Source organism: Melanerpes formicivorus, unplaced genomic scaffold (assembly GCF_026170545.1).
Source record: "Melanerpes formicivorus ecotype bairdi unplaced genomic scaffold, bMelFor1.0.p_v2 SCAF_6, whole genome shotgun sequence".
Taxonomy (NCBI): domain Eukaryota; kingdom Metazoa; phylum Chordata; class Aves; order Piciformes; family Picidae; genus Melanerpes; species Melanerpes formicivorus.
This window is the reverse complement of record NW_027142358.1, coordinates 35,229,969-35,252,768: the sequence shown is the minus strand read 5'-3', so window position 1 is coordinate 35,252,768 and position 22,800 is coordinate 35,229,969. Positions and strand designations below refer to the sequence as shown.

General features: G+C 50.7%; 1 protein-coding gene across 1 annotated transcript; it reads right to left on the bottom strand.

The window, feature by feature from the left end:
• Positions 1-339: 339 nt before the first annotated feature.
• GPR26 (G protein-coupled receptor 26) lies at positions 340-16,771 on the bottom strand. Its single transcript, XM_068140467.1, has 3 exons — positions 16,086-16,771; positions 10,325-10,438; positions 340-3,407 (listed from the first exon to the last, which is right to left on the bottom strand). The coding sequence occupies exons 1-3, from the start codon at positions 16,751-16,753 to the stop codon at positions 3,182-3,184; spliced, it is 1,008 nt and encodes a 335-aa protein (XP_067996568.1). The 5' UTR covers positions 16,754-16,771; the 3' UTR covers positions 340-3,181.
• Positions 16,772-22,800: the final 6,029 nt, after the last annotated feature.

The following is a 22,800-nucleotide window of genomic DNA, read 5'->3' as shown; positions in this document are numbered from 1 at the left end:
GAGTTACTCACAGCCACATTCATCACTTAGACAGCTCAGGAAAGTTTGCCAGTCGCCTATAAGAATTCAGCTGAATATCAAGCACTTGACAAGCCACAGGAGTGTATTTCTAGTACCTTATGAAACGTCAGCAGGAAGTGTTGGGCTCTGACTGTTGTTCTGTGGACTGCGTCAGTTTGCCAGGCACCAGCGTTTGCACCTCCCGCTTGCTTCAGATGGTGGAAATATGACAATGTGTCAAAGAGCTGATGTAAGGGAGGGGAAGCTATAGTCATCCTCTGTTAGAAGATTAGCTCTGGAAGAAAGGCACCACGAAAGAAAGACAAATGTAGGAACACGTACAGGGGGAGAGGTTTATTGCTGATGGTGAGACACAGATCAGCCAGGGGCTGGCTGCAGTACGGGAGCGGAATGAGGCAAGTCCGGCGCCGTAGCCCTCTCCAGCTTCCTGCTACCCTGGATGGGGTTGGGTTGTAGGTTTGTTGTTGGCTGGTTTGCTTTTGGGGGGGTGGAATTTTCTTATTCTGCTTGAGTAGTTGATGCAAAGTTTGAACCCTTCTGGGACTGGGTTCATCAACATACAAACCTCCCACTGACTTTGGTGGCAACCACAGGGATGAGCTGAGCACAGCTCTGGACTGTAGCAACGAGCTTGTTGCAATTTACTTCAGCAAAAGTGGTGCTAGCAAAGCAGACAACAACCTGCCAGAGGGCTTTTTATCAGGCTAAGCTCCCTAATAACCAGGTTTGTAATATCCTGTCTTGTGATACAATCAAGGGGATCTGGTTTCTTAAGGACCAAGTACGGAGCTGGGTGGTTTTATCTATGCACCTGAGAAAATTAAGCGAAGCCTAAGAGGTGAGATGATGAAGATGAGGTAGATTTTATCTGGCCAAGGGCTAATTGTGACTGCAGTCTTGTTCAAACTTACTTAAGTTCTGTGACTATATTCATGTGTGTATTTGATTCTAATTATAGGGGAGGTTATAAGCAAAAGCAGTAGTTATGTTGCAAGTTGTTATTTAGATGGTAGATGATGATCAGCATTACATTAATTCTCCCACTGCTAAAGCAGGTGACAATGTGAGTCTCCAGATTAGCCTGGTTCCTGGCAGCTCTGGTACCATACCAGAGCCATGGGCTTGCCCTTACCCTTATCTTGCCCTGGCAAAGCTCTCCAGACCTGCAGCTGAGGTCTTACCCCATGTTCATTGCTGTGTTCATCCTCACTTTGAGTTACCTCAGAAAGGTAGCTGGCCAGAAACTCCAACACTGGACACTTCTGCATAGAATAACAGAATGGTTTGGGTTGGGAAAGGCCTTGCAGATCCCCAAGCCCAGCCATTACCTAACTGTACCAGGGTGTAAGGTATGACAGAAATGGAATGTCTGTCCTATTGGAGACTGCTGTCTGTGGTAGAGCTTGCAAGATGAGATGTGCTGATGCCTGCAGAATGACTGCTGGTGGCCACTTGGCACAAGCCATAGGAAATGCTCTAATTTAGTTCATTATCCTTGCTCATGGCCACTGCAGCAGGAGCTTTCTTCACCTACCCACACCAAAACAAAGTAAATTTCTGGTGTCTTATGGACTGTAAGTCATTTTCTGGGGGAAAAACATGTGCAGAATTCAGCTCAGAACAGGAGTTAAGGCTTTTGCCAGTCAGATTACAAATGTGAAGTGTTTGAAGCCAATAGATTGAAAGGAATGTTAAGGGTTTGTAAGGACAAGACACCGCATTGGTGCGAGTTGTTTCAGAGCTCAGTCATTGCTAAACGTCATAGCAGCAGAAATGACAACTGACTAGCTATTGCTTTGGCCATTCTAGGGCTAAGTCAATAAGAAAACACTTGGGAAGCTTTCCCATTCCATGGTGCTTCTGCTGAACTGAGAGAAGCTTCAACCACCCAGGAAAGTAACTCTTCCTGAGAGGCTGGAGGGAGGCTTCAGCAGCACGTCTCTGTGCGACAGTTGTGCAGCCATCTCCCGGCTGCAGTTGTGCTTACAGTGAAATAGATAACCTTAACAAAAATGAAGAGGAGGTGTGGCACCCAGGATTGTCCTGGTTTGAAAGTCTCACTGGTGCTCAGGCCTGGGCTAGCTGCAGGCTGAAGTGAATGAATGGCAGCTCCTGACTGCATTACACTGCATGGCTGCAGTCCAGAGCTCTGGGAGCTGCACTTGCAGTCTATTGGCTGCACTTCCATGGTGAAGAAGGAACCTGCTGGTTTTGCATCCCTACTTTGAAAGTTACACTTTTAAACCCAATTTTAGGCTCATCTTTCCTTGAAGCAGCATAGCTGCAGGAAAAACCCAACCAACCAACAGGATTAATAACATCTCAGAAAAACCAGATTACTTTTTTCCCCTGGGCACAGGGCCCAGTTCTGCATCTTTGGGCAAAATGCATCTCTTTAGAGCTCAAGCATGCTGGAAGGTAGGCAGGAGGCATTGTGACCTTTCCATCTCATCCACTGACTTGACCTTTCTGAAATGTTATCAGGAGGCAATAATGGGATTCTGTGGGAATGACTTTACAAACCCTTAGATAAGAGAGGGCTGAGTCCAGCCAGAACTGGGCATCTCCCTCTGCTCTACAGGAGGGCTCAAAGAACAGGTGTCAGAAGAGCTTGAAAGCCATGTTGGGCATTGTGTGAGTATCTAGGTAGAGATTTTTCCATTAGAATTTTCTTACTGTGTTTTTCCACACAGGACATAGCCAAGCAGCTGGGTTGGGGTGGCTTTTGTAAGGCCAGGCTGGCAGCTGCCTCGGAGGGAGCCTTACCTGCAGCACAAATATCCCTGTGCAGCTCTGCAGAGCAACCTTGTGATGGCACCAGTTTGCTCCCATGACTTTCATGAGTCCTTTTGCTGAGGACTAGCTTTTTACCCTCTATTTATGGGCAAGTGCTGATGGAAATCAATGGGAGGTTTGTATTTGCAAAGCCAGCAGGACCACAGATCAATAGCACTCTTTTAGTCGGAGGCAGGAGCTGGAGGCAGCCCGCCTGCCTTGGGTGTCAGATGGGCTACTGGAGGGACACAGGCTGGGCTTCAGCATGTCCTTGACTGCCTCCCAAAGCCTTGGCAGCTGAGGATAGCTACTAGGGGTAGGCCAGCTATTTCTGTTTCCCATCACGTGTTGTTTGCTGTGCCTTGCAGGTCCCACACCAGGCTCCTCACTCACTCAGCTGATTCCGATTGTGGGGCTCGCTTGTGAGGGCAGAGGAGTTGATGGAGCTTCTTTTGAGGATCTTGTTTAGCAGGTCTTTCCATGTCTTCTTGTACTGATGCCGCAGCAAAGAGTACACAAAAGGGTCTGAAACCACTTTGCTGTAAGCTAAGCACTTGGACATGATTCCCCAGTGGGAGCTGATGTGGACCACAGAGGATAATTCGACAAGCCTGTGGAAAGAGGGAGGTCAAAGGAGTGAATCTTCATATTAAAAGAGAGCAGCAGCACAACTGTAACCCATCAATCCCCACCCCCAAGTCTCCACTTATGCCTGGGCATAAATGAACATGAGGCTGTAGCCCTCCCCTTGCCCAAGCCTAAGACTGCAGTTATAAGCTTGAGGGCTGTTGCTGGAGGATGGGACTCCACAGCTCCTATGAGAGCATCCTGGTCTCAGCGTTCTGCACATTTAGCTCTGCATTCACTGGGGCTGAGTGGCCCTTGGATGTGTTGCCTTCTAAAGGGCTCTCTTGACCATCTGCCTCCATAAATATTGAAGGGTTTAGTGCAAAATGGGGTAGCTCCATGAGGATAGGAAGCAGTCTTCAGAAGACCCTGAGTGGTTTTGGCAGTGAAGTGTTGATAGCTCCACCAGGTTTTCTCTCCCCATTTCTCTGAGCAGCTCTGCAGGGCAGTTCTGGTCAATGTAACTCTGCAGCTGTTGAGAAGCTGTTGCTGTTTCTAGGGGACAAACATCTGCATGTGCTGCTAGAGAGCCCCACTATGGGATGGCACATGACCTCTTTGTTCTTAAGCCTTCCTGCAGAATACTTCACTTGATGCAGTTTCTTCAGCCAAGGCAGGGAGCAGTGTGGCATGCGGCTCCTGCAGCAGCAGCGACCCGAGCGTTGGCACCTCAGGCAGCTCAGAGCTGAGGATGTTTTACCTCAGCCATTTTTCTCTCATTCCATAAACTTTCAGTACATCATCTAGTTCAGAGCAGCACTGGCTGCAGCACTGGCTGGTCATCATTTGAGCACAGAAGTGGAACTTCACAGAGCCGTAGCTTCAACTACATCAGTCTGCTCAGAGCCCCACACAACCTGACCTGGAGTATTTGCAGGGACAGGGCAGCAACCATCACTCTGGGCAGCCTGTGCCAGGGTTTCCCCACCCTCATTGTAAAGGATTTCTTCCTTCTGTCTACACTAAATCTACCTCTTTCAGTTTCAAGCCATCACCCCTTGTCCTGTCACAGCAGGATACCTTTAAGTACAGAAAGGCTAAAATAAGGTGTCCCAGAGCCTTGTCTCCTCCAGGCTGAACACCCCCAAATCTCTCAGCCTTTCTTCACAGGAGAGGTGCTCCAACCCCCAGTCATTTGAGCACAAAGATGGGACTAAGCAGCCCTCATTTTTGACACTGCTGCTTACAGGTTTCTGTCCTCCCTCCCTGTTCTGGTTTGCCTAGACAGCAAACTCCATGGCTACAGGTCAGTCTCTTCCTGGCTATCTGTGCACATGCTCAGCACCATGGGTCTGCAGGCAGTGCTGGGGCTTTAGCCACCCAGAGTGGCTCTTGCTAGCTGCAGTGTTGGCATTTCTGTGACCCAGCACAGTTCTGTCTGCCTTGTGCTAGTTACTTGGCTCTGTTGTGTATCCCTCCCACCAGCAGTGAGGTGCACCTGTGCCATGGTGCTTTTAGGGCTGGTGAGACCAGCCACAGCTCTCCTGGGGCTCACAGAAGTGTGGGACACTTGAGGTGACCAGGCTACCTTCCATAAAACCCTTGGGAGCTGCTCCTGCCCTTTCACTGGTGCTGCCTGGCTCAGGTGATCACCAGAAGCACTCTGAGCTATCAAAGCATCCCCATCTGTCCCATTGCTCAACTAAGCAACTGCTGCTCTTCCAACCTCAACTCAGGGTTGATATCCTCCTTCCAAAGCAGGACCCAAACTGGATGTAATGATCACCTACTCCAGCTGCTGGGGGTCTCATCTGGTGTGTTCTCCCTTGTTTAATAAAATGTAGCTGGCACCACCAGTGTTAATGTGCCTTAACATGACATTAGACTCTGGAAATTAATTACCTACCCAGTCCTATTTACTTTGCCATCTACCCTGAGCCATCCTTCCCCTCCTCATTCTCCATGTCACACATTTGATGCCTTCTTTGCATTTTAAATTTCCTATGTTGAATTTCATGAGGTTCTTTCACTGAAAGCTTTGCAGATGTGAATTTGATAAAGTTTAATTAAATTCAGAGGGTGCTTTGAGTGACCAAAATATGACAAATGTGTGCCTGAGTCCCTGTCAATCACCTCCACAAGACGCCAGCGATCTCCATTTGGAGCATGTCACACAGACTCTTCGGGGTGGCCTGCCCAGAGCTGTTAACTTTGCCTTCCTTGGCTGCTCCAGTAAAAGCTTACATTTCTATGGGCAGAGATTTAAATATTTGCTCTGATCACATTCCCTGCCCCTGACATTTTCACATGTTGCACCCCCTGTGTGTTATGTGCCGTAGTGAACGACACTCGCAGGTACCAGGCAGCGACTCAGACCTGCCGATGGAAGCCCGAGCCCTGCGATCCCGTTTCAGCCACAATTAAATGTCAGCCTTTCAAGGCACATCACATTGTTGCCTTTGAAAGAAGGGTTTGTTTCTCATTTGAGAGGGAAATCAGATGCATAGCTTCCATTTTCATGAGCGGTTCCAGCCAAAAGAAGACATTTTCAGGGAAGGAGCATTAATATTTCAGTGCTCCTGGTAAGTGAAATCCTCCTGTCTCAGCTACTAATTCCCTGTCCTGCCTTCATAAGCCACTCTTCTACTGCCTGCTCTCCAATGGCATTTTACTTCCCAGCTATAATCTCTTCTGCTGTGATCCCTCGTCAGAGTTGTAGGAATGTATTGTTCTGGGGTGTGTGCCACTTCAGACAGACATCCAGGAAGCCAATGAGGATGCTGCTCTGCAGGCTCAGACCTTGCTCTTTTCCACAGGTAACACACACTGGGAGCCCTCTACACACATCTGCACTTTAGCACTTTAGGGACACGTTTGCTGAGCAAGTGCACATCCAGTGACCAACTGCTGTGCACTGCTTACACCTGAGGCCCTAACTGAGTTATGGAGAGCTCTCTGAACAACCCAGGGTCTCAGACAAGCTCGAATGTCTTGTTCAGAAGTGAAACAAAGCTGGCCCTGCATTGTGGAGCTGGCAGATGACAAAGCTCTCCCAAGAGTAAGTTCAGTCCCATCAGCCTGTGCTCCTAGCATTCCTCTTTGAGTCTAGTGGGGAGAGGTCTGGAGCACAGCCCTGTGAGGAGAGGCTGAGGGAGCTGGGGTTGCTTAGCCTGGAGAAGAGGAGGCTCAGGGGAGACCTTCTTGCTCCCTGCAAGGAGCCTGCAGGGAGGTTGTAGCCAGGTGGAGGTTGGTCTCTTCTCCCAGGCAAGCAGCACCAGAACAAGAGGACACAGTCTCAAGCTGTGCCAGGGGAAGTTTATGCTGGAGGTGAGGAGAAAGTTCTTCCCAGAAAGAGTAATTGGCCCTTGGGATGTGCTGCCCAGGGAGGTGGTGGAGTCTCCATCCCTGGAGGTGTTCAAGAGGGGATTGGATGCAGCACTTGAAGCCATGGTTTAGCTGTCAGGAGGTGTTGGGTGACAGGTTGGACTAGAGGTCTTTTCCAGCCTTATTGATTCCATGATTCTAGTTCTGATTCTTCTTCTCCCCACACAAATCCCAGGCTACCAGAGTTAGGCCTGAGCTGTTTCTTTTGTGTTAATGATATAAGCTGACCACGGATTTTTTCTTGATGCTGCTTCAACTTTATCTTCACTTTACTGGTTGGTAAAGTGACTCTTTCATATGTCTTCCTGCCAGTGAAAAGTCCCTCTTGGTACAACAGTGCCATGGCAGTGCCTGCTGGCTGGCTGGCAGTTAGGTCGTGGTGCATACTTTACAGTGGGCAGCTGGTTTTGAACTCTTGTGCCTAATCTTTTAAATCTCCTGCAATAAATCTTGCCATCCACTGCTTCTAGCCTCTGCTGTGCTCCAGAGCTGCAGGAACTCCCTGTCAGCACACAGATGTGATGACAGCAAGCAACAGAGCCAGACTGCAGCTGAAAGCTTTTCTGTTCAGGAGGGAAATAGCTTTGCCTCACGTCAGAGGCTTTTGATGAGGACTGGGAGGTCACTCCCACCAAATACACCAGTGACTGTGTGTGTTTATCTGCACAGACAGGTAAGGACAAAGCTTGCAGGGGCATTCTGAACTCGCTTCTCTACCCCAGGAAGATCTGCATGCGGAGAGCAGGGAACCCCTCTAAACACACAGCTTGCTCACCCCTTGTCCCCCTGGGATGATACAAGAGAATTTTAATCTTCTGCCTGTTCCACCATCCTCCTCTGCAACCCAAGGGCTTGGAACTATGAATTTCCTTCTGCTATTACTTCAGGATTTTTAATTGCAAGCCAATTTCCTGGCACAGTGACAGCACTTCTGAGCTCCCAGGAGCACAGCCCTGCGTGCCAGGACGAAACGCCCACACTTGGGAATTAATATCAGAAATTGGCATGGCTTGGTTTAACTTCCCCTCTGAAAAGCTCCTTGGAAAAAGTGGGTTTGGAGCAATGTTAGTTAATCATATAATGATAAGTGCAGCAGAAGAACAGGGGTGTGCTAACAGAAGTTTTGCACAGCAAGAAACAGGCTCTCCCTAGGAATGCAGGGTATGGATCACACCTCTGGCACACTGCAACAGAACCAAGCAGCACCAGCTTCCAGTGAAGCACTGCTTAAGGTCAGCCACTGAAGCAATTAGAAGGGTGTTGTGTGGATACAAGAATGCAGTGTAACCTGGAAATCCCTGGTTTACCCAGAGCAGATGTTGTCTGGACGGGGTCAGCTCCCTCACTCCTTCGTGGAATTGCTAGAGACAACTCATTTTTATAGTGTGGAAACAACACTAGAAGTGGGGAGATTCAGATTGGCTGCCAGGAAGAAGTTGTTCCCCATGAGGGTGGTGAGAGACTGGCACAGGTTGCCCAGGGAGGTGGTGGAAGCCTCATCCCTGGGAGTTTTGAAGGCCAGGCTGGATGTGGCTGTGAGCAACCTGCTGTGGTGTGAGGTGTCCCTGCCCGTGGCCTGACAATTCTATGATTCCATGATAAGCAGAAAGCTGTTGCTATAGTGAAACCCTGTGATCTGCAGCCTTCAGAGCTCACTTCATGGAGCACTTGCTGCTGATTAGAGCTGGCTGTCCAAATGAGAGGCTGAGCAATTCAGCTGTCTTCTGCTCCCTGCCTTGAACTGTCATTGACTGCTTCTGTCCTGTGAATGCAAAGAGCTGGACACTGTCTAGAAAATATTTCCATATATGATTAAGCTCAAAAGCCTCCTAATCCCCTGGGCTTCATCACCCTCAGCTGCTGCGAGAGGCAGAGGGAGGGACAGTAATGCACCCCCATGCATGTAGTGTGGTGTCCAGCAAGTAGCAGAAGAATGAATTCCCCAGATCTTGTTGCTCATCAATCCCTCTGAAGGTGTCAGAGCTGAAAAGCCTGGAGGATGATGGCCTTTACCCCCTGGCACACCTGGCATGTGCCCAACCCTTCCTGCACTGCAGGCCCTGGATCTTTTCTCTCTCTGTGTGGCAAAGCTGTTAGTCCTCAACAGGCTGAAGGCTCAGAACATGTAAGTGATCCTTGTATGGACTAGAGGGAGGAGGATCAGGATTTTTCTGGCCTCTCCTCTGTATCTTAGGGCTACAAGGACACCAGAGAATTAAGAGGAGGTGGGGACATGGGGCATGGATGCTGGGCTGGGATACCTGTGGAGAAGCACAAGAGTACTTTGGGCAGTCCTGGTTAGAGCTCTTGGCATCACCCAGGACAAAGCCATGAGCTGTGACTGTTGATGATGTTCCAGAGTCCCGACACAAAATGAAATGTAACCATTTGTGATGAAGCAAATACTCTAATGCCTCATAGCCTGAGAACTGAGGTAGAGTTCCATGGCTGTAACTCCTTTCGTACCCTTGGAGAGTGTGGGGCAGGGAATGTGTTTTTCTGACTCCTAGGTAAAAGCAGAGTCAAATGCAATGTACTTGCAAAGCTACACACCACCAGCAGCAAGCAATTAGCTATTATGATCAGCACCACAAAATCAATGGGCATGCAGGTTGCCATTTCCACTAAGGGACTACCAGAGCTTGGGAACTGTGTTGTTAGGAATCCAGGATGTTTTATTAAGCTGGGGAAGCCTGGGCTTGGCTCTGTGCCCACAACTCTCTTGCAATGCCTCAATTCAGTTTGTCAAAGACTTTTCATGGTGGATCTGAGCTTGACTAAGGTCAGCCCAAATGATTTCTGCTTGGCAGTGCTGGTGTAGGCAATACTTGAGCACTGTTTGCTCCCCTCTGTGGCCTGCAGAGCAGCACTGCATTTCCCCCTAAGGCTTTTAATAAAGGATGCAAGCTGTAAATTTCCTTCCACAACAGTCTTTGGACACACTCACTTTTAAATATTTCTTGTTTGTTTCATAGGAGTAATTTTGTGTTTCCCACAGGAGCCATTTCCAAAGATAAGCCAGAAGAGAGGCAGACATCTGGCCATAAATCACCAGAATTTATCTCAGCTGTGAGCTAGAACAGCTTTGATATCTGATGTTTATGACTAATAAACTCTATCCAGTCAGACAAAACTATCATTTAAGTCCATGGACCATGCTTTCACCTCAGCTGGACCTTGGGGACCAGATTTTTATAGTCTGACCTACTCAGACAAATATCTTCCCCTGCAGATCACCCCTGAGGAGGGAGGCAATCCAAGGAGTAGGTGATCCCTTGACCCGAAAAAGTCTGCAAAGTCCTGTGGGCCAGCTTCCCAAATCACCCTCATGAGACCAACATCTCAGCTGGGACAATCAAACAGATTTTGACCCCCAGACTGTGTCAGGGTTGCATTGGACAAGTGCTATGACACTTCAGAGGGTGTTGTTAGTTCAGCAAATGCAATCTCTGCCTCAGGAGCGGAAAGAGCACATCAACTTTTCATAGGAGGCCATTTTCCAGGCTCATAGTGCCCTACTTCTGTGCATGAGGAGTGCATCTCAGCAGCCCTCTGCAGGCTGCAGGTCAGTACTTACCTTGTAATCACATAAGGTGCAAAGCAAAGTATGAAAGTACCAATGAAGGTACTGATTTTCTTGGTCGCTCGCTGCCTCCGCCGCCTCTGCTCCTCTAGACAACGCTCTCTTACGCTGCGTGACAGTCAACACAGACAAGAACAAGGATCATGACATCAGGTAGCAGACTGCAGTGCCTTTACTTGATGGCAATCAATCAGTACAACAAGTGCTGTGTTCACACAAGTTCACCAGTTCACCTACTGTTGGCTTACGTGGGACGACACCAAGTGTGGACGCACTGTGGGGTCCCCTCCTCCAAACCCACCGTGGTACATTTCTATGGACACAGCCCCATTCCATGGGTTTGGATCTAGTCAAAACGGGGCAGTTTAGCCTGGAATGCAGCTGCAGCCCCTTCCTGAGTTCCTGTGGGCTGTATTTGCAGGGCAGAGTTTGCCTCATGCTGTTCAGAGCAGTGCAGGCTAGGCAGCATGCTGCTTCCCTGGAAACACCAATCCCAACACCACTGTACTAGAGGGGAGAAACTTCCCAGCCAGATAAGCAATGACCCACAATAAAATCCTAACAGCAAAAACACCTTCTGCACGTGCAGACAGCACAGGAGAAACCACTGCAGCCCATAGCTCTGAACTGGGTGGCCATAAATCCCTGGGCAGCAGCTCTGCCAAGGCTCTGCCAAGCCCAGAACTGCACAACAAAGCCACAGAGCCATGAGGGTCCAGGTCCACACCTCAAACCAGTCTTGTTCCTGTCAAAACAGACACCAACTTCTCACACCCTGGGGCTTTTTCCTACCTGTGACCTTTTAGCACAATAGTTTCTCCTTAGAGATTTCCAGTGGTGGTCTCATCAGGCCACTGGAGAGCTGCTAAGGCTGGTGTGGTGTTGGGAAGGTGATGGGAGCATGGGGCTGAGGCCACATTTCCTCTGCAGGAAAATCATCTTTGAGGTCAGCACATTTGCTTCCCAAGAGAGTGACAGCATGAGGACCCATCCCCCTCCTCCTCTGCCTGCTTGGGTGACTCCTGTGCTCACTGTGCATTTTGAGGGAAGTGGATCCAGTTTGGATGGACAGCAGCATTTGTGTCTCCCAGAGCTCCAGAGCCATCTGTACCCAAGCTAGTCCCTTTGGGAAAGAGCAAAGCCAAAGCCAGACTGTGCTCCTGAGATCCCCCTCCAGGTGTTGACTTTGTACTGCCTGCTGTACCTGCAAGGGTTTGAATCATCACCTAACTGCATGCTGAGTTCTGAGGATCTCAGTGTTCTTTGGTGGTCCCTGTGGCAGTGAGCTCTGTTATCTTTTGGTTGTGTTTGAGGAAAGGTTTCCTCTGATCTGTTTCACATATGGTCTCACACTGCCAGTCCCCAGAGCAGCTACCACACTGGCAAAATGAACAAATACAGGAGGAAAAGGGTTTCATGCTTGAAATAACAAACCACCTTACTCTTAAGGAATGTGTCCAAGTAGAATGACAACACATCTAGAAGTGCTACACGTTCTGGGAAGCTGCCATGTGAGGAAGGGCTGAGAGAGCTGGGTTTGTTCAGCACTCAGGAAAGGCTCAAAGGAGACCCATCAGCATGGTCCAGTATTTAAAGGGTGGTTAAGAAGATGGAGCCTCCCTTCTTACAAGGAGGCAGGTGGGGAAGACAAGGGGCAATGGGTACGAGTCGCTGCTGGGGAGGCTCCAGCCAGACACAAGAGGAGGAACTTCCCAGTGAGAATCTGCAGCCCTTGGAATAAGGTCCCAGGAGAGTGGTGGAGTCCCCATGGGGCACTGGACACCTTTAAGATCCATCTGGACAGGGTGCTGGGCTGTCTTGTCTAGACTGTGCTTTGCCAGGAGAGATTGGACCAGATGATCCTTGAGGTCCTTTCTGTCCTGGGGTTCTGTGTTCTGCGTCTGAGCCATTTGCAGTAGAGATGAGAGCTGGGAAAACACCTGCACCTTTTCAGGGGAACCTGAGTGCTCTCCTGTCTGCAAGCACTGGGGAACTTGGACTGGTGGTAGGTGCAGAAATTATTTTAGAGGTCTGACAGCTTCACTTAAGACCTTGGTTACTAAGTTCATAGTATCCCAGGCACATGGCAATACAGGAAAAGTGATGCTAGGCTGTAGAGGCAGGAGTGGGTTTGCCTCGAACAGCTTCCCCAGCTATAACTTACTGACATACAAGCTGTCTTTGACTCCTGACTTGGTTTGAGAAGTCCTGATAGACTTCAAGCCATTTCTTTTGTTCAGCCTTTCCAAAGGTAGCTAATAAAGCCCAGAACACAGAGGCAGGCATTTCATACCCCTGCTTCACAGAGTGTGTTCACAGCTGAGTGCTTTGCTGTTGCACACACTCCCATGCACCAAGAGAACATCATGCATGCAGGCTCCAGCAACGACACCAGCACTAGACCTGGGCTGTTGACCAAGCTTTCCTTTACAGAGCTTCATGTCCTGGAAAATCTGAGCTGTATCCCTTTGAAGGTTTGGTGTTTTAAACAAAGTTTATGAGGTACTCGACTGTAAGCTGCGTAGCCCTGGATGCACCAGAAGGGTAGTACAGATCATTTGAGTGGAGAAATACATGGGTCAAGAGCTTAGGCAACTTGCCCAAAGCTTTCACAAGGCCAAGGGTCTCTTGGTCTTCAGAACAAAGCCCAGAAAAATCAGGCCTGCATACAAATGCCTAAGCTAACTGGAAAGGACACGTGCCCTCAACATGCACGCCAGTTTGTGTGGGATTTAGGGGGTTCCTTCATGCTCATCTCCAATGATCTTCAGAAGCTCACTCGTGTCTCTCAAGTCACAGGTAATAAAGCCATCTGTCACCACGCCTGTCAGTAGGCCTCCTTGAGGGCAGATTCTGACTCACAGGAAGCAGAAAATTGTCCATCCACATTTCTCAGCATTGAAACTAGACCTAGCAAAGAGCCAGAACAGCCAGGGTAGTCTAAGGTGGGCTTACAAACTTTGTTCTCTGGTGTGCCTTCTCAGATCATCTGTGTCTGTACTGTTGGGCACTACAACAAACACTGAAGCTGCCCGTAGGTGCACCACTTCCATCCTCCAGGTGATGCCTTTGCAGTGCCAGACCTTTGGAAAGCAATCACAGGATCACAGAATGGTGGGAGCCTGAAGGGACCTATTGAGATCACCTAGTCCAAGCACCCGACTAAAGCAGGGTTGCCTGGATCAGGCTGCACAGGAATGCTTCCAGATGGGGTTTGAGGTCTGACCCTTTCAGCGATGGTAACCATCACCAGTTAAGGCAGCACCACCACAGATCAAGTTGGCCACGGTTCTCTAGTCTAGCATAGAAGCTAAAACTCTCCTTTCTTAGAGAGAGGCATCAGAATAATCCAATGTGAGAAACAGTGAGGAGTTATTAATGCAGGTTCCTGCCAGCAAAGTGCCTGTACCACTCTGTCTGCTCTGAAGAAAGGAGGTAGCATCTCACAGCCCCACTGAATCCACTCCTCAGTGAGGTGACCACAAAATGCACAAACACCCTCACAGTAACCTAAGGCCAGGAAAGGAATGCAGAGGAGGAGAAATACCACGGAGATTTTTGTCCTTTTTCTCAAAGTTTGCTGTGCAGCCCCGGCACACTTCCAGCATCAGCCGAGATGCTTCCAGCAGCCCCGGCAGCTGCACGGCACTGCCCCGAGGGCAACCACCACGGCGCAGGGCGCTGCAGGAGCTAAGGGCAGCCAGGGCACGCCTAGCAAGCAGACAGCGCGGAGGACAGGAGAGTGTTTTCCTCCTCTGCCTCGGGGCATAAGGGAAGATTTACACACGTGTTTCCCAAGAAACAGCAGCAGGACTTGCCCAAAGTTCTGCTCCCACATTCTTGGTCAAGAGACAGATCAGATCAAACAGCTTAACTGGAGGACCCTGAGCAAATGTTTCTGCACTTCTAGCAGTGTGCTGTCCTGCTCTGATCCCTTCAGACTTATTTGCCTTAGGCTTAGGAATCCCCAAAATGTGCCCTTTTTTTGAGGACAGACACATGTGCTCAGTCCTGCAGCGCTGCTCCTGGCTGGCTGCACATGGGGAGAGCTGATGTTTGCCTCCAGCTTGCAGAGCACAGGACAGTAAGTGGGGACCGGTGGGAGAGGATGTCCAGGTGGGATGCCTGGCATGGGACTGCCCTGGCTTTCCTCTCTTCCAGGCAGACTTCTTCCCCCATATCAGACATATCCCTGCACTGCCAGCATTCCCTGAAAGACATTTCCCTTCCCTTCAGCCTCTACAGAGACAGTCTGAACCTCAAGATCCTGCCTCTGACTCTCTCCCAAGCACCACATGCACTCCTCACAGCTGCTCTGTCACCCTGCTTAGCCAAACCACTGTCTCCCTTTTTTTCCAGGCAAATACATCAGACCTGGCCCTCTCCAGTCACTCACTCCAGCCACAATAAGCCCTAGGATGAACCAGCACCCCTGAGCAAACCAGGCTGACTCCTTTCCACACCAAGACCACTGTCTCTGGTTCCCCCTTCACACAGCTCCCTCTCTGACTCTGCCGCTTTATCCCAGTCCTGAATGGGTCTTAGTCCCTTCTGCCCCAGCAAATCCAAGCCCCTCAGCTAGGATATGCTGATCCACCAGCCACACTATGCCTCTCTGACCTGCCCCAGTGGTGCAGATTCATTTCTCAAATTCCCATTTCCCAGGGAGATTTCTCTGGCACATCTTGTTGCTCCCTTCTCACCAGCCTGGTACCACATCCTTCCAGCTGTGCCTGTTACAGTCCTCTCTGTTTCCTTCTTTCCATGTCTCATGGGCAGAGCCATCACAGCCCACTCTGACTTCCTCCTCCCCTGAACTCTGGGCATCTTCCCCAGCTCCTCACCAGCACTGCTCCCTGCCCAGCAGCACCCTTGAACTTATACCCTGCAAGATTTTCTCTCCTCCAGCTCCACCGCTGACCCGGGGCAAGCTGTCTCTCCCACCATCCCTCCTCCAGCCAAATCTGCAGCCCTCCCAGCCCCAGCCCCAGCCTATTCAGACAAGATGTATAGTTGTGCATAACCCCAGCACACATTCATCCTGCTTGGTGCTTGCTTTCAAGCCTATTTTCATCCCACCTCCCAGAGACTTTTCTCCTCCTCTGCCTAGGCACAAGGGGCTCGATTAAAGACTCTCGTTTGAAACAGATTCTATACATCCCTTGCTTGTCATATTAACGTTGCTACTGAGGTCCCTCTGGCTCGGATTTCAGTTGGGGCATCCAAGCATATGCATTTTGCAGGGGTTATTCCCCTACAATCCTGCTGCCTTCGGGAAAGTTAGAGAGAGTACAGTGGTAGGGAGCTGTGCCGGGAGCTGCCAAGGGAACAGCACACAGCACCCAGCTCCCTTCCTGAGCTCCAACCAAAGGGACATGTGCAGTCCCAGCTTGCTCCCTCCTGGGGATCCAGCACCCTTTGGGCTGGCAGTGTGAAAAAATACAAATCTATCAGCTGCTAAATCCCCCTGCAGAGAGCAAGGGCAGCGACCGGATCGCTGTCTCAAGGGACAGTGCATGCTCAGTCAAAACAAACCTTTAAGGACAACAACAACAACAACAACAGAGTTGCTTCTGCAGCCAGAAAACCCAACAGGAGTGAAAAGAAACATGCAGAACAGAAGGAGGATGCTGGTTTTCTCCCCCTCCCCATCCTCTGCTATGCCACAGATCAGACTGTATTTAAGGTAACCCTGCAGCCCGTCCTCATTCCTCTGGGGTGAGCAGTCTCCCGTGCTGAGCACACAGCACCTTACCTGGGGTGGATGTCCACAAGCAGCACCAGGGTCTGCATAGTGATCACATCAATCCGCTTACAGTGAAACCGTGCCACCTTCAGCACTTTGAGATATGTGAAACACAAGACTACAAGGGAGAGGAGGAAGCTGAGGGTGTGAAAGACCACAGTGAAAATCACAAACTGTGTCCTATCCTCTGGTCTCTTGTTGTACAGGGTGCAGGAGGCATAGAGGTGATGGAAACCCACCCAGGAGAGAGACGCTGCCACTATGGGGAAGGACACAGAGTGCAACCACGTGTAGCTCAGTATGAGAGCAGCATCTCTGTACCTCATTTTGGAGTGGTAACTGAGAGGGAAGACCACAGCAATCCACCTGTCAATGCTCAAAGCTGCCATGCTCAGCATGGAGTTCGTGGTGAGAAAAGTCTCCAGGAAGCCCACAACGTGGCAGATGTGATCTCCTGCCGGTTGACTCTTGTAAATGATCCCAGCCAAGGTCAGGGGCATGTTGAGAACAGTCATCAACAGGTTGCAGAAGGTGAGGTTGAGGATGAACAATCCCGGGACCTGCTTGCGGATGTCAGCGCTGTACAGGAAGCACATCAGCACCAGCACGTTGGCCAGCAGGGCCACGAGCATCAGCACCACCACCACGAAAGCCAGGATCACCTCCCAGATGCTCATGGTGCGTCCGCTCACAGGAGGGGCATGTCCGGAACTGCGCGGCGCGGGCGGCCGGGGCGCATGGTGCGGGGCGCGCTGGCCTCGGCCTCCTCCCCAGCCTGCCCGCACCCTCGCATGCCCTCCGGAGTTTTAGAGGAGCCGCAGCTCGCTCCTCCAGCCCCCCCCTCGCCGCTCCTTCCCACGTCAACGCTCTCCGAGACGTGCAGAGCAGCACCGGGGGTGCCCATCAAGCTGCGAGGAGGGCTCAGCACTTGTCAGCAGCGCCGAGCCGCTGCCTGCCCGCGGCCCCGCCGGGGGAGCGCAGGGGGTGCCGAGGAGCTGCCCTCCGGAGAGCCCTCATTGCCAGCCTCCGGCTGTCAGGCAATCCACCCAGCGAATCCTGCTCTGTGCCTCTTGCTTTCTGTCTCTGTCTCTCTCTCTGTCTCTTTATTTCTCTCCCCTCCCCTCTCCTCCAAGCCTCGCTCCCTTCCCGGCCGAGTGTAACCTGCTTTTTATGATCAGAGATAACCCCCCCATTAATGGATTAAAGCATGCACACTGCCGGTGATTCGCGAGCCTGACTGTGTCATCCCTGCTCCACAACCCCTCCCCTTCTGCCGGCGGTGGAGACGGCTTTCCTCAGGAGAAATCCCCTGCCTGCATTTAATTGATTTAGCCATTAATTTGCAAACAGCCATGTAACCAAATTCCAGCACTGCAGCCCGCTCCCTGCATTCGCTGCATCGCTGCCACGCTCACTGCCTGCACCCAGCCAGGGCTGGGGCTTTCTTTTCTCTTCATTAGCTGTTTTCAAAGATGGGGGTGGAGGGGTGGGGGGAATAGATGGGTTCTCTTCATTCTCTCTCTGTCATTAGGCTACCAGAACGCTTTCACTGCTCTGGTTTAGCATTTCGTGGCCCTCTGTCTCTAAGCATGATGCTCAGGAGGAAAATCACCCTTTGTGTTTAGAGGCAGGGAAAGCAAAGCCCTAAGTGCCACTGTGACAAGCCCAAGGTCAGAGAGCAGGTGAGTGGCAGAGCCAGCAGCATGCTGCCAGCCTCTCTGTTCAGCCAGGCTTGCTGCCCTCTGACAGCCTTTCTTCCCCTACCCAGCACAACCTTCATCCCGGTGAGGGTGAGCATCCTGTGAGAGCAAACCCAAGCAGCAGCTGGGCAAAGGAAGCAGCAATCTGTCCGTGTTGCACATAATTAGGTGCTAAAATTAAGCTTGTTTTAAGGGTGAAGAGGGAGCCGTTTGCCTTTCCTGGCTCTTTAAAGCAGTTTTAATTGGGACTGCTGAGAGATCAGGATCGATCCGGACAGCTTTCCCATCACAGCAGCCAAGCCTTAACCCCTGCACAATCAGGAGGCAGAAGACAGCCTGCAGCAGATCTCTGGTGGCTTGGTGAGTGCCTCTGCAGGTGTGCAGGAGCTGGGTGCTCTGGCAGGTCTCTCCCGGGTCCCTCCCCTGTGCCCGCAGCCCTGGCAGTGCCGTGCAGGCTGCATGTGCAGCATTGCTTGGCTACAGACATCCAAGCTCATCTGCTTAGCAGCAGAGCTGTCACCCTGAGCCCTGACAGAACTTCACGTGTTGCAGGAAGGCCTCTTCTGTCCCACTTCTGTTTCATTTTGTTGTCTTAAGCCAGGCTTTTAAAGGGCTAACAGAGAGAGAATACAAGGGGCAGTGGATACAAACTAGGACATGGGAGGCTTCACTCGAGCTTAAGGAGCAACTTATGTCCCCTTAAGGAGAGGGATAGAGCACTGGAGTGCACTGTCCAAAGAGGCTGTGGGGTCTCCTCCTCTGAACACTTTCAAACCCCACCTGCACATGTTAGTCTGCAACTTGCTCCAGGCAAACCTGCAGTAGTAGCAGAGGGTTGGAGTAGATGATCTCCAGAGGTCCCTTCCAACCCTTACTATTGTATGGTTCTATGTAGGACAGCTGTGACTCTCCAGGACAGTTTCGCTGGGTACTCAGCTCCTCCACACATCGTCTCAGTGGAGAAGTGTCTCAGGCTGTAGAGCCCAGGCCCACCTGTGAACTCTGCCAGCAGGTTGTCTCCAGAACACCAATACAGGTCTGGTCTTTTCCTGAGTGGCAGTCATCCCAAGCCACATGAACAGAGCTGAAAAGTGACCTCTTCTCTAAGCAAGACAGGTTTCAAACCACTTAGGAGAGGTAGGATAAGGAGGTGAGTGAGAGCCATAGAATGGTTTGGGTTCAAAGGGACATTTCAAGGCTGTGCAGTCAGCAGGGACATCTTCAGCTACATCAGGTTGCTCAGAGTCCCATCCAACCTGACCCAGGCATGGGGCACCTTCCACCTCTCTGGGCAACCTTTGCCAGTGTTTTACTGCCCTCAGTGTGAAAAATGTCTTCCTTCTATCTAGTCCAAATCTCCCTCTTCTAGTTTCAAGCCATCATCCCTTGTCCTGTCACAAAAGGTGGAGCTAAAAGTCCGTCCCCAAAGAAGATGCAGATCTTGGTGTTGCTGCACAGCACCAGAACCTTGTCAGGCTTCCCTGCTGGGTAGAAGGCTGAAAAAGGTGTCCTAGCACCAACAGCCTGACCAGGACCTAGCATGACACCAGCTGAAAGCTCAGCAGGCACAGACAGCTGCAGTCCCCCTGAAGAAACCATGTGAGCTGGGAGACTTACCTGGAGACTAGGAAGGATAGAGGGAAAGGAGAGGAAATCCTGGTGGCACAAGGAGGCAGGAACAGGAGAATCTCATGCAGACTTGGTGTCAGGGTGATACCTGACTCCTTCCTATGCTCAGCTTCCTCCCTGGCTCAGTTCAATCCTGCACAAATCACCCAAGGCCCAGCAGCACAGGCACTGACTCATTCAGTCACTTATTCTGCCTAGCAGCACTTGAGGCTGTGGGGTCATCAGGATAGCTTCCTGAAGTGCCATTCTGTTTGCCCTGCAGGGAGCTGTGGTGCCTCCTGGATTCAACAGCTTTGTTTGTCAGTACTGTCTTGGTGTGTCAGCGGGTCTGGCAGTGGTGTTGGGCATGGGTGGGCAGGGAAGGTGGAAATTCCTATCAGGATATAAAGGATTAGGGACTGCAGTCCAGAAAGGACAATTCTCACAAAGCAATGGATTGATGTGAGTTAACAGGAGGCAGAAGAAGATGGTTCTGTGATGGAATATGAAAGGTCAGGCTTGTGGATGGCATGGGGAGGACACTGCAGTGGATCCCTTATGAGGGGGTCAGTGTGGAGCTGATGTAGAGGAAACAGTGGACAAGGGTAGTGGTGGAAACATCTTGAAGGGCAGGAGAGGCCAGCAGGACTATGGACTAGCTCTGCTGGGTCTCCACTGGATATCCACTGCAGGGCAGCTGCAGGATGATCAAGAGGAGACTCACTGCATCCTCTGCATAATGTCTGAGCTCCTTCTCTGAAGACCTGAAATCTACCCTTCCTTTACCTAGCCCTTTTTGGTTCAGAGTTTGGTAGGGTGCTGCTATCACTCACATCAGTGTAGGAGAGAGATGAAAGCAGCAGGTTTGGCAGGCAGTCAGTGAGTGCTGGCCTAAGTGAATTGTAGAATCAGAGTGCACTGGGTTGGAAGGGACCTCTGGAGGTCGTCTAGTCCAGCCTCCAAACAGAACATTCCTAGTTCCATGCTTCACAGTTTACTGACTGCTTTGCCTTTCTCTATTCCATTCCACACACACACACCCCCACACCCCCAAGCAGTTCTGTGTTGCACAAGTTTTCCAGGTAAAGAAAACATGATTACCAGTAAGGCCAAACTCTCAGGGCTTGCAGGGAAAACGGAGCAGCTAAAGGGGGCTTAAACCTACAATCCACTGAAAAAGCTTTCTAGAGTTGAGGAGAAAGCTGAAATTTCCTCCTGATGAGTGATTCGAGTCTTGGTGTGTCCAACTCCGAAGGCCCAAGCAATTTCAACAACGCAAGGGTAATCCCTGCACCTGAGGAGATTCACTGAATGCTTTGAGATTTATTGATCCTGCACACCCTAGAGAGCAAGACCGATCCATCCAACAGCTTCATTTGATACAAAGCAGGAGGGAAGGATATGCCAAGTGCATTCCATCACTGTTGAGGGGAGGAATGTGCTGCCTGTGAGTCCCTGGTGGCAGGGACTGCCAGACTGGTTTGTGATTTTTCAATGGCAAACCACATCATGAATTAGCAGTAAGCACTGGTAATAAATAGCAGCTCTCAGCAGCGAGCTGTGACAGTGCCAGGTCTGGGATCTGCACTCCATTGGTGTTTGCTGTTATCAAGCACACAAAGCCACAGAACATCTATTTCACCTTCACAGATTCACAGAATGGGCTGGGTTGGAAGGGACCTTAAAGATTATCCAGTTCCAGCCCCCACTGCCATGGGCAGGGACACCTCCCACCAGCCCAGGCTGCTCAAGGTCTCATCCAGCCTCAAGGGAGGGGGCATCCACAACCTCCCTGGGCAACCTGTTCCAGTGCCTCCCCACTGTGAAGAATCTCTTTCTTTAGAGGGGATATCAGCTCACCAAGCCTCTCTCATCTTCACTTTGTCTCCTAAACTGCTGGGCATGAGGGCAAAGCATTTGTACACAGAAAGGCCCCAGTCCTAATCACCAAATGATTAATCCCATCCACAAATGACCACTTTTAGAGGGATCACCCAAATCTCCTGCCATGCCTTTACAACAGCCTCCAGCTAATGGATTTGTGACCTACATACCACTTGCACAGCAGCTCCCCCCGACAGAGCCATGATTTGTGCTGACACTGTACCAGACAGCAGGGATACTGCCGCAGCATGGAGCTCCTCTGGACAAAGAGGTGAATTTATTACTCTCCATGCAGCCATTCCTCTTACATATTTGTCTGTATTTGGCAATGGATGAAGGCACGAAGCTGATTCAATTTTCACTGTTTGGGGTTGACCTTTCAGTCTCAAACAGTCTGTGCCACGTGGATGGATGATTTGTCTCTGTCACGAAGGGGAAATCTCGGCGTGTTGTCTCACTGGGATGCTGAAAGAGCTCCTTGGGATAAATGACACTTTCAAAGGTATGGCCTAGATACCCTAGACAGGAGGCTGTCCTGATGAGCTGACTAAAGCATCTAAGGCACTCCTTAGACAGGACACTGTTGCTGAAGGCCTTACACCACTGAGAGAGCACAGCCTGAATGTGCTTTAGAGACCTGATGCCCTGCCTGGGCACTGAAGTTTGGAGCTCTCCGATTTCTCTCTGCCAAAACTGAGCAATCTCAGTTTCATGCTTTGAACTTCACTCTCATTCCCCTGTTGTCTCACCTCCCTCCTTTGATCAGCAGTGTGTAAACTCCACAGGACTTTAACCACAGGAGTATTGACATGGCAGAGATTGTTTCTGCTTTGCCTGTGTCTTGGTGAGGTCAAAGATAACCAATGTCCCTGGGGAAGCCGTGGTGCCTGCAGAGAGCCCACAGGTGTTTCCCCTTGCTTCCAACAGCCTTTGCCTTTTCAGTTCACAGCTGTTTGGAGAGTTTGCAATGCATTCATGAGCTATGGGACGGGCTCCCTTCACTTTCTTGCTAGTTAAAGTACATTTTAGTAGCAGCCTGATCCTGAGGCTGATTACCTGAAGGTCAGTGTCTTCCTTGCAGTCACTGGTCTGCCCCTCTCTGGCCCTGACTGGCAGGCTGTCATGGTGCAGAGGCAGCTGCTAAACCTTTTCCATCGCCTGCACTGACCAAAAGTTATTTTACTTCAGCTTCCACTCTTCCTCCCTCAGGTAACCAGCATCACACTGTGGTTTCTTGCCTGGTCCCTTGCTCTCCAGCAGATACCGTGTGTTGCACTCAGAGAAAGCTGCATGGTCTGCATTGTCCACTGGGACCAGCTGGGGGCTATTGGCCAGGCAGGGAGCTTCTCACAGGTTACCACTTTGGGGAACTGTGGAGAGAAACCTTCTGTTCCCTTGCTGTGCACCCTTTGTGCTGCAAGTGCCACAGCAGCTGCGGAAATGCTGCTCACCAGAGCCCTGCTGGTGCATGCTCCATGCTCAGGTGGTCACTGGGAGTTTGCATCATGGGCTTAGAGAAACACCAGGCCCTG